The sequence below is a fragment of the Arachis hypogaea genome, chromosome 6 (genome assembly GCF_003086295.3).
Source record: "Arachis hypogaea cultivar Tifrunner chromosome 6, arahy.Tifrunner.gnm2.J5K5, whole genome shotgun sequence".
Lineage (NCBI taxonomy): Eukaryota > Viridiplantae > Streptophyta > Magnoliopsida > Fabales > Fabaceae > Arachis > Arachis hypogaea.
In genome coordinates, this window is record NC_092041.1 from 1,326,066 (window position 1) to 1,338,004 (window position 11,939).

Sequence of the window (11,939 nt, forward strand, 5' to 3'; positions counted from 1 at the left end):
GTTGTCTATTTATTATGCATGTCAACTAAAGCTATCAGTCGCAAAAGGAGATATGATGTTTTTCTTTTGGGCAGAAAGTTGAGATTATTTGTATTCCATTATTCATTGGTTATTAAGTTAAAATTAAATTTTAGTATGCCATATTTACTTATAAAATTTATTATATATTTTTTTTAATTTTGTTTACATGACCGATAATCTACCCATTCATGAATTTTGGTATGACCATACCCCCTCAAACTCAAGTCGTGTGGAAGAATATGATACCCTCTCATCCAGTTGCAACAAACATCAACCATGAAACATCAGTAATGCTATTACCACTAGAATAGGAATTCCATTTTATTGTTTGTTTTTTTTTTCCAAAATGATTCTTGCTAAAATATGGCTATAATTCATATGCATTTTCAGTGTGAAAAAAGATTACGTAGATAACTAACATATATTGTTACATTAGCAAAAAAGTTTGATTCAATTCACATTATCTGATAAGTCATACAAATACAAATACAAACATTTGACTAGATGGCACATTAAAAGAGTAATTTGACGAATCTCTTTGATAAAAGGTAGAATAGGAATAAAGAGTAAAGATTTTTACTAAATCTATTAAAAAAAAAACATTTTCATTGAACATAACACAAGGTCAATGATCTAAAGCTTAGCATCCGTATGAAGTAGATATAATATAACTATACAAGTCAAAGCAAAAGCAAAGATTAATTAATACAAGGTTTGAATAAAAGTAATGAAGTTGAGTGCTCAAATTGCAGAACAAGGTACCATAATTTATTATAGACCACGAGAATCTATACATACATACATATATATGGACAACTACAAATATGTACAACAGTGACTTAGGACCACATAAGTTAATGACTCCAACAACAAAACACTGTTTTAGAGCTTAGAAATGCCTATATAAATATATCCTCCTAAAAATGGTACTCTTCACTACAAAGAAACAAAATCACTAAAGCCAACAGAAGAACAAAAAAGTTTGAAAAATGGAAAATAAATACCCTACATAATATTGAAGTGCCATTTTGAACTTTACAAAAAGAAAAAGAACTTGATCTTGTGACACAAATGATGCATCAGGGAAAAAATGATAATGATAATAACAAAACTAATGAAATGAAAGGAGTGCTAAAAGTGCTAAATGGCAGCAACATAAGATGATGGAGGAACATGATTTTCACACAAGCTACTAAGGTAAGAAAGCAAAAGGGCAATGCAATAACCAAAAATTTCTGTCATCATGATCTTCCCTTCCCGGCAGCCACTTCACGCTGATTACGGAAATGACTGAGTAGCTGTTGCGCCTGCATGCATTCGGACAACACATTAGCTTTTCTTCCGCAGTTTAGAACAAGTTAATGGCTAGAGAATTGATATACATGTCATGACTTCACTAATCCGTTAAAGTTTTGTGCATAACTGAAAATTCTGTTTGAAAATTAATATTTCCTTTAGTATATCATGCATTATGGTTTCTACTGGAATGATATTTAGATCAAAGGGAAAGTGTGATTAAAAAGATATCAGCACTTAGTTTCAACCAACAGTGAAAAAGACTAAACCCTAAACTCTAAATCCTAAATACATAGATGGCAATAGCAAATTATGGAACCAAACCTTTTCTTTTGCTCTTGTCGTGCCAGACTGAGACAATGCAACAAGGGGTGGTACAGCTCCTTCTTGCAGAACGAGGGTACAAAACTTCGAACTATGAAGGCATAGTTGGAAGAGAATAGAAGCAGCATTTTCCTTCCCCCTTTGAGAACCTGATTCCAAAATTTCAACTAGCAAGGGAATTCCCCCTTGCCTTGTTATTTCTATTCGACCCTCTGCAATTGTTGAGAGATTTGCTAAAAGAGCAACAGCCTTGTCAACCATTCTGTCAGCTGGGTCCAATAACTGAGTCAGATACTTCACAGCTCCAGCTTGAACTATCCGAGCTTTATTGTCGTGAAATATTGATAAGTTATATAAAGCAGTGGCAGCATCCTTCTTTCCCCTTAGTGTTCCTGAGGCTAGAAGATCCACCAAAGCTTTAACTGCACTGGAACGGCCAATTTTTTCCTTATTGTTTTCTATTACGGAGAGGCTGAATAGTGCTGCTGCAGAATTCTCCTTGGCACCATCATTTCCTGTCTTCAAAACGTGGATCAGTGGTTCTATGGCTCCTGCTTCCATAATCAAAGACTTGTTGTCCTTGTAAATTGACAAATTCAGAAGAGCTGTCACAGCATGTTCTTGTGTTATCTTCACATTCGAATACAGCAGTGAAAGTAATGGTGTAACTGCACCACACTTCCCAACAATGACACGGTTTTCCATGTTATTCTTGGTAAGGAGCCTCAATTCTTCTGCAGCAGCAGTTTGCACCTCATTTGACTTACTCTGAAGGTCTTCAATCAACTTGTTGACATGAGATATGGTAGTTAGTTCATCATGCTGTAAGTTGGAAGCAGGAACCGAATCAACTTCCGTGTGGCTATTAATAATATTATTATTCTTTCTATGATTATTTCCGTTCTCCATCACTACAATTTTGGATTCAGGGATTTGAGATTGCTTTCCTGAAAACCGAGTAGAAATCCCTGATTCTTTATTTGCAGGATGCTCATTTATGATTTCTCTGCACAACACATTTTGATGCTTATTAGGTATGGCTGACACCCCTTTTGAAACTGGGTATACATAATCACTGCTAGAAATAGAACTTGACACTGATTCACTTCTGCTGTGACTACATGAAGCCTCAGGGGATGAGTGCTCAAACTTTTCTGTCTCTCCACTCCTGCATCCATTTGATTCTCCACTTAGTCTGAAAGAACCGTCACCATTTTGCTTCTCAAATGCACTTCCAGTTTGAGGGGACGATTTTGAAGTGGAATAGCTACTATGTGAAGACCCAAAACTACACACAGGATCAAAATCTTCAGGAAATGAATGATCTGACGGGGTTGAAACATGGTAAGAACTTTTAGGCTTAGAGTTATTGGGAAGTTTGACAGCATTTTCCTCACACCAGTTTGCTATCATAGCTTTCACGGTATAATTCGGAATAAGATTTGTGTGGGAAAGTCTCTGATGAGTCTTGGGACAAACAGTCAGGCCATGATCAAGCCAAATTTGAATGGATTGCCTCTCGTATGTTTGACCAGAAGCCACAATAACAGGTTCTGACATAAGTTCCAATGATAAAGGACATCTAAAGTATTGTGGGATAGAGACACCGTGTTTGACTTCACGGCACTCAAATTTCAACACATACTCGCGTAAGTTGCAGACAAGATTCACAATTTGTTTAATTTCATCCAGTTCCTCTTTCATTTTATTGACTTCAGTGTTCAACTTTTCCTTTTCCGCAGCAATACTTTCTTTTAAAAGCTCCTGGTTTGATGTAAGGTGAAGTAACTCAATGATTCCTTTTAGACGATCATTTGAAGTTTGAACATTATTCCTTTGGTTTCTAAGTGCTTCTTCTATATAGACCACTGCTGTCTCCTTCTTAAGATGCTGAAGGTCCTGCATATATTGCTGAAAAGTTTGAAACAATTAGTCTCATAGTTTTACTGATCAAATATACCAAAAAAAATTTAATAAATAGAAGAAACGAGGATTTTTTGTTATTTTTTTACCGTCCTTTTCCGTTGGAACTGAAATGGTGTGAGGACAATAGTAATCAGGAAACAATTAACTTCCAACTTTGGCATACCTGAAGATTGGACAAAACTGAAGCATTTGAAGGTGACTTTAGGGATCTAACAATCACACGACAAATATAAAGTGAAGCACTCTGTAACTTGATCAGCAATTCACCACTTCGAAGAACCTGAAAATAGAACAACCCCAAGAAAAGAGTTAACATCTTCCAGAGAAAAGAGTTAATAAACGCAATAACGTTATAATGATATCAAATTGAACATAAGAATATATGTAACTACTCACGCTGCGAATCTTGCTCATCTTTGGGCCCCATTTTTCAATGAGCTCTCTAGCTTCATTAACCAACATATCCAATTCCTCGCATTCTCTATACATATTTTCCTCCAAAGGGAGATTGTGATCCACAACATCATCGAGCACAGGTTTCAAACGCTTCAACACACTAACCATATTATCAAAGTTCTTCTTAAGGGGGGTAGGCTTTACTGTATGGCAAGAAACTAGATGAATGAATCGTGAAATGCTGTTGATGAGACATTTCGCTGAAGTTGTATTCGTTTGACCTGCTTTGGTAACATCATAACAAACACGTATTACCAAAAAAAAAAAGGAAGGAAAATTTCTAATACTAAAATAGCTCCATTTTTATATTTTCTTCTTTGCCAATTAAAGTCATCCAACAACATTAAGTGGTTAAAGTAGACTCCATTATTGAGATATTTCCAATAGTGTCACCAAAAGTTTGTGTCCATGCAAAACCTTAGATCAGCAACTAAACACTACAGTACTTAAGCATATCTGAATCTCATACCAAAGCAGATAAAATAAACAAAATGTGCACAAAACCAACTGAAACGAAATCAAATCGCAGAATGGGAGCTGGATTTCGCAAGAACATAAAATGCTTCTAGTACAAAATTAAAAGAGGCCAAATGCAGTTAGCTGAAACATGCCTACCCCAATGAAAATGGAGCATGCAGAACAACAAGTTTCAGAAGTTCCAGTAAAATCACCATGGAAGCAAACATCTAAGCTCAATTCATCCTAATTCATACAATTCTTCACCTTTCAGAACCATCCATTAATTAAATGCTCAAAATTCAATTAGCCCTCTCTTCTTCTTGACAAGTCCCCAATGGTTCCACCAATTACATGAAAAATGAACATATCATTCCATAACCAACTCAAGAAATCACTTGCAGATAGCTTCAGGAACAACGCAGCAAAAAGTTATCAAGTTAACTAAGGAAATTCCTCAAATTCATATCACCATCATCATTATTCCACACAAAACTCATAATCCCCCTAACGAATCATAAAGTCGAAAAGAGCACCTAAGAAATCATGTAAAAAACGCATTAATTGGAGTTTTGCGTTTGCGTACCTATATGCATGGTTGTGAAGCTGGAATGGCAGAAACGCAAGAACAGATCGTGATCAATTTGAAGCCATGAGAAATCGAAGTTTCCAGAATGAAAGAGGTTCGTTGTTTATTCTGAATTTTGATGGCTGTGTGTGCATCCTTGAACAGAGCCTGAGGCAGAGAGGGTCCAATAGCCAAAGAGAAAATCTTTTATCAAATTAACAAAAATAAAAAATAATAGGGGTTAATGCAGTGGGTCCAATATAATCTTATACGCTTGGACCTATTTGTTACCATCTATCTCAAACTCCAAACATTCAATTAACTTCAAATTAATAATACGTGTGATCATTTTTTTTATTGAAATCCTAACTTTGTTTTAGGGGAAATTCAGGTTCAATCGATTTCAAATAAAATTGATAGTTGAGAGTTTACTGTTCTTGAGTTTTTACCTTTAATTAATTATCTTAATTTTTTATTTTTTAAGGATATTACTTTCTTCTATTACATTAATTATTTATATAAAATATATATTAAAAAATAAATAAGTAACATATATATTTATATACATATATAATAATTAATTTTTTATATACATAATATTTTTATTTATTAGCTGTTAGTTTTTAAATTTTCAGAGAGAGATGAATCTTTAATTAATAAATTTTACATTTAATATTATTAAAATAATTTATTATTATAATAAATTAAGGTTTTTTTATTATCATCACAGACACTCACGGTGATGGAATATTTTTTATTTTATTTTATCTTAGCGAATACATATTCTTATGAGCAGACAGAGGTATGGATGGAAATTGGAATGAACGAAAAGCAATTTTTTGTTGGGACATTCTTCCGCCTTATAATATTGTTGTCTCATTTTGTTTATTATTATTATTATTATTATTATTATTATTATTATTATTATTATTATTATTATTATTATTATTATTATTTATTGGGTTCTAAAATTTTCATGGCTGGAATGTTATTAAGAAATTCCTTTCATATCTAAGAATGTGTCCTGTAATGGTGTTTTGCAGTATTGTTAAAATATGGTGTATTTAATCATATAAAAAAATTATAAATTTATATGCCTAAATTTTTAAAATTTTATAATGTATAAATATGATTTTTAGATTTGTGTATCTTAATTTTTAAACATTTTTAATGCACAAATTTATCTCCAAATTTATGTATCTTACTCGGATCAAACTCACAGAATTTATCTTTCTTCTATTCCCTTAATAAATTTGATCATCAGATTTGTTTACTAACAATTTAAAAAAATTATGGGAGTGAAACAAGACGCACGTAAATATGGGAGTGAAAGAATGAACATTGACCTCTTGTGTTCAAACTTACAAAGGTAGCTTGCTGCATTGGAAGTAGATTGTAGCTTAAATTAATGTAAATTTTACCTAGCTATGCAATTTTAAAGGTTGATATATGGAATTTTAAGAAAAAAAGTTTGTACATAGAATGTTCTATAGAGTCCACCAATTTTGTTGTAACTTAATCTAATAATGAGATACGATACATTGTTGAAGAGAAACTAGTAAAGTAGTTAGACCTAACTAATTCTGATATTGAGAATTTGGCAGACTTGTTTCAATTATTTAACGTCGTAAAATGTGTCATACTTAAAGAAACACTATTGATAATTAATTTGGGTTGGTCAAGTGGTCAACTCACTCGTCTGCTTAAGCAAGTGTCGGGAGTTTGAATCCTGTCTTGTGCATGCAACAACCCATTGGTCAGCGACAGACCCTTAAATGGAGCTCTGATCCGCGACGGATTAATCCTTGACTTGTCGGACTAGGAGATACCGTGAAAAACCATAAAAAAAAAAATACTATGGATTAAGACATTACTAATAAGAGAACTTACTATAAGAAAAAGCAAAGTAGTTTATTTATTATTCTCTAAATTTTGCTAGCTAGAGCCATGTAACAAGACAAAAAACCAATTTAAAACTTATACCAAAATGTTTGGAATAAGGTATAAGAGTGATATAAAACCGAACGTTCATGATAGAAGCCATGAATTCAATCCAAAGTGTTTCTTTAATATCGTCGGTAGTAAATTATCGAATTGATAAAAGAATAAGAAAAAATTACTCTCTTTTTTGAGATGTTTAAATGATAATTCTCTTCTCCTTATTCATAAAATACATATTTCTTTTCTCTTTTATAAGACTGAAATGACATTCATTTTAGTCTATTTATCTAAAATACTATTTAATAATTACTATATTATATATAAATTAGAAAAAATATTTTTTAATTCAAATAATAATAATATAAAATATATATTTATTATTAATATTTTATATTAGGTTATAAAATATTAAAAATAAATAAATTTATTACAATATTAATAAATATATATTATATTATTATTTGAATTAATCAAATAATTATCCATAATTTATATATATAATTATTAAAATTTAATTTTCATATACTATATCATTATAAAAGAATTTTAATAGAAAATCAATTTTTCATTGCTACATTAAAAAAAATTCAAACCACTAATTAAAAATTTATTTGGACGTATGACTCTAATTAGATAATTGTATAAATTTTTTTACATTATCAATACATCAAAATTAAATTCTAATTATAATCATTATTAAAAAATATTTTGGTCAAACGGGATAAAGTGTAGATTATTTTAATTTTGAAAGAAAGAGCAATAAATATTCTATAAATAAAAAAAAATAGAAAATATCAATTTTAAACATCTTGTAAGAAATAAAAGTATCATTTATTCATAAAATAATTAAATACTACTTATATCTTTTTTTTACTATCAATTATTGTATGTTAGAGAAACTAAACCCATACTAAATTGAATAAATTCATTTTAACTATTTTACCCATCCTTTTTATTTGAGTTTGATGTGGGAAAGAAAGAGGAAAAGAATATTTGGTACTTGACAAAGGGTACTATTAAGTATTAAGGGTTAGTTTGGATAAGTGCATAACTAATTTTGAAACTTTTAACTTATAAAAAATTATAACATTAATATTTAGTATAATTTTTAAAATTATTTTGTAATTTTTTAAAAAATCATTTAAAATGTTTATAAAAAAATTAAAAAAATGACCTCTTTTATAATAAACAATTTTTTATCACTTCTCATTTAAAATAAATATTTTGTAACTAAAAAATTAAATATAAAATAATTTATTTATAAGTTATTTTTAATATAAATTTTTATATTTTAAATTTTTTAATTTAATTAAATTGTTTATTATTTAAACTATCTTAAGTAGATTTTTTTTTTAAATTTCAGAAGGCCATACAATTAATTAGTTCCAAACCCATATATGGTTCCCTCTCCAAACCCCCAACAAAATGACACGTGAGTGGTCATATATAGGGGTAGCAATATGTATTTTATGTGGGTACTTAATCCGATTTCACTCAATCAGATAGGGTTCTCAATCCGATTTGTAGCAGATAAGGTAAAATGCGAGTAGAATTTTTGTATGGGTAGAGTAAGATGCGGGTTAAGCTTTAATTTTACTAACTAACTCGTATTCTATATATATATATATATATATATATATATATATATATATATATATATATATATATATATATATATATATATATTATATTTATATAAAAATATATTTTAAGTGGATGTTGAAATAAAATTTTCTCACTAAATTTAAAAGATCCTTAGCCACCAAAAAATCATTAATTGATAATTTTATATATTTTTTTTACATAAAAATTAATTTTATTTTGAATTATCATTAAATTATATAATAATAATGTATCTTTTTTGTAACCCGCGAGTAGAGTCGGATACCCGCAGACTAAGAGCTGATAGGATTAGGGTTGAGATATTTTCAACCCGCAGGTAGAGTAAGATTGAATTTATATAAAAATCTCAACTCGTGAATAAAGTTAGGGTTGGATCAAAATCCTACCCTACCTTACCCATTACCACCCCTAATCATATATAGATATAGAAAGGGGTTAGGTTATCCATTGAAGCTGAAGACCAAAAAGCAAAGGGGCCATATATAGTACAGTGAGTAAACATGACCCTAGCTTGTACCATTAACACAGTGGAAATGCTTGGTTTGTAGCAATCTTTGTTTCTTGTATTGAATTGAATTGTAACCCTCACCATCTTGTCCTTATTTACATCCAATTAGGCACCAATAGAGTTCTTATATGACCACATTCAAACATTGAACAGTAGTATATGTGCCATCTGTGCCAGGCATGTGAGCCTACCACACTTTTCAATAAACCTTCAATAATTTATTTGTTTATTGGGGTTCTGGATTAGGTGGCTGGTGTCATTGTAATGCCAGTAATTTTCAATGTTGCCTAAGCAATGTGCCATCTTAATTGTGCTCTCTAGTTTAATTACATGATAGAGTCATGTTAACCACTTTCTTAATTATATTTCCCGTCCATTTCAATTGGTATGTTTTGGATTAGGCATAGCAAAATGACCACCTCATTTATTTATTGGTAATGTTAAGAAGAAAAAAAATCTAAATTTATCTTATTAATATTTATTTATTATAAAGTGTATTAAATAAAATTGAAAGTAATAAATTTTGACGGTTTTTAATTAATAATTGTTTATTATTAAATATTTTTGTTTATTTATTTATTTATTTTTGTTTTTTTCATATATTTGATCCATCAACACGAATAGTTTAGGGTTAAGTACGATTTTTATTTTTAAAGTATAGGCCGAAAATTTTCAACCTTTTTTGCATATAAAATCGTCCTTGGTTTAACTTGGTTTTAAAATTATTCTTATTTTAGGGACCAAAATTAGGGCAAAACACATAAGTAAACCATAGCTAGGTTAATATTACATGAATCAGCCAAATCAAAAATTGGTTCATCAATCAACCAAAGGAGATTTCTATATAATTCGAACCAATTTGGTTCGAACTCAATCTCCATGTAATTCGAACCAATTAGGTTCGAATTACACCTTGTAAAGGTTTGCCAAAAAATTCGAACCAATTAGGTTTGAACTTCTACATATAATTCGAACCAATTAGGTTCGAATTACACATTTGCCAAGTAATTCGAACCAATTTGGTTCGATTTACACCTACTATGGTGGTTCGAATTAGTGAGGACCAGAGCTATATTTATATGGTTTGAACGTGAGTTGGTATCATTAGAAAGGAGGTAAGATGGCTAGTGAGGAGAGTTTCGTAGTGTTGGTTCACCACAGAGGATCCATTAAGAGGAAAACTCGTTCCGGTGTGAAGTTCACTGATAAGGATCCTCTCTGTGTTATCGTAAGGCCTACGACGAGGTATGAGGACCTTGTTAGCTTTGTACTGCTGAAACTTGGTCTAGAAGGTGTGAAACGGGTTAAGAAGTTTTTTTATCGAATTCCAATCACGGTGCTCCAGAAAACCATAAAGTACGATTGTTTCACAATCGGGAGTGATGATGACTTGCAGGTCATGTTTCATTGTCGCCGGCAGTTTCCAGAGGTGAGGACACCAGAACTGTTGGCAAAGTTGGTTGACGCCGTGTCCAGCTCGGGGGTTCGAACCGGAATACCACCACTTTAGCCACGGTAGCCGGTTCTAGTTCAAGACCAGCCGTGGCATCTTCCTCTGTCCCTGCGTACGAGCCGCCCCTCCAACCTGTCGCCTCCCCTTCATTCACTGTTGATCTCAACGGGAGTGTAGGCGACGAGGTCGGAGAAGGGGAATATCCGTGGACCTCTTTACAGTGTCTTGTACCGGCTGGGGTTGGAGATGGATTCTTGGATGATCCAGAGGAGGATGATGTCGAGCCGGATATGATTGCTGATGACAGTGGCGATGATGTTGGAGCAAGTGAGCCTGCTGGGGCGGGCGGTGGTTCTAGCTCTGGCACGCAGCAGTACCCTCCACATTTTTCCTCTTTGGACTTGGCTGCCATGAGGCAGGAGGGGGTACCTGGGCAGCCGGCTGGATTTGGCGCTAGAGATGCTGAAGGGTCTGCAAGTCTGACAGAGTTTTAGGTTGGTCAGCAATTTCCGGATAAAGAAGAGGCCCTCTTAAGTGTCAAGACTTACAGCATCCGTCGAAGGGTATAGTACAAGGTCATGGAGTCTGACTATCGCCAGTATGTGGGCAAGTGTTCTGAGTTCGGCAATGGGTGCACATGGTTGATTCGGCTTAGTCTCCGACAGCGAAAGGGAGTTTGGGAGGTCAAACGTTACAACGGACCGCATACTTGTCTCGCCACCTCGATTTCCAGCGACCACAGGAAATTGGATTACCATGTGATATCGGCATTCATTATGCCAATGGTTAGGGCTGACGCATCCGTCAGCATCAAGGTGCTCCTAAATGCCACCGCAACACACTTCGGGTTTAGGTCGACTTACAGGAGGGTCTGGTTGGCGAAGCAGAAGGCTGTTGTCCTCATCTATGGTGACTGGGACGAGTCGTACAATGAGCTCCCAAGGTGGGTGTTAGGAGTCCAGTTGACGATGGCTGGTACTGTTTCAGTCCTAAAGACGAGCCCTGTTCGTGTCAGTGGATAGTTAGACGAGTCTCGAGCTTATTTTCACAGACTATTCTGGACGTTTCCACCGTGTATCGAGGCATTCCGTCATTGCAAGCCCCTAATTAGTATTGACGGCACCCATCTGTATGGCAAGTATGGGGGAACGTTGCAACTCCGACTGGTTCTTTCTCATTAGGTAGCTACAGAGTTTCGCTTGCATCTCAGACATGTGACTGTGGATACTTCCAGACTCTTCATTTCCCGTGTTCCCACGCACTGGCATGCTGTGCCTACTCACAGCTTACATAGGAGCCTTACGTCCACCACGTGTATCGTCTTAGTTCGGTCTTCAGTGTGTATCGGATGGGTTTCACACCTCCCA

General features: G+C 33.3%; 1 protein-coding gene across 2 annotated transcripts; it reads right to left on the reverse strand.

Moving 5' to 3' along the window:
* Positions 1–767: 767 nt before the first annotated feature.
* Positions 768–5,373, reverse strand: LOC112695199 (U-box domain-containing protein 3). Of its 2 annotated transcripts, none has more exons than XM_025747454.3 (5): positions 5,066–5,373; positions 3,964–4,244; positions 3,731–3,847; positions 1,642–3,552; positions 768–1,328 (listed from the first exon to the last, which is right to left on the reverse strand). In XM_025747454.3, exons 1-5 carry the CDS (start codon positions 5,073–5,075, stop codon positions 1,263–1,265), a joined length of 2,385 nt encoding a protein of 794 aa, XP_025603239.1. In that variant the 5' UTR covers positions 5,076–5,373; the 3' UTR covers positions 768–1,262. The 2 variants fall into 2 exon arrangements, with proteins under 2 accessions (XP_025603239.1, XP_025603238.1); XM_025747453.3 differs by having other exon boundaries at positions 3,964–4,247; positions 5,066–5,304.
* Positions 5,374–11,939: the final 6,566 nt, after the last annotated feature.

Excerpts from the sequence above, each read along its gene's own strand:
- LOC112695199 (XM_025747453.3), bottom strand. Across the intron at positions 3,553-3,730 it reads CAGTTTTGTCCAATCTTCAG|CAATATATGCAGGACCTTCA; the intron begins GTATGCCAAAGT and ends CAAACTTTTCAG. Across the intron at positions 1,329-1,641 it reads CGACAAGAGCAAAAGAAAAG|GCGCAACAGCTACTCAGTCA; the intron begins GTTTGGTTCCAT and ends GAATGCATGCAG.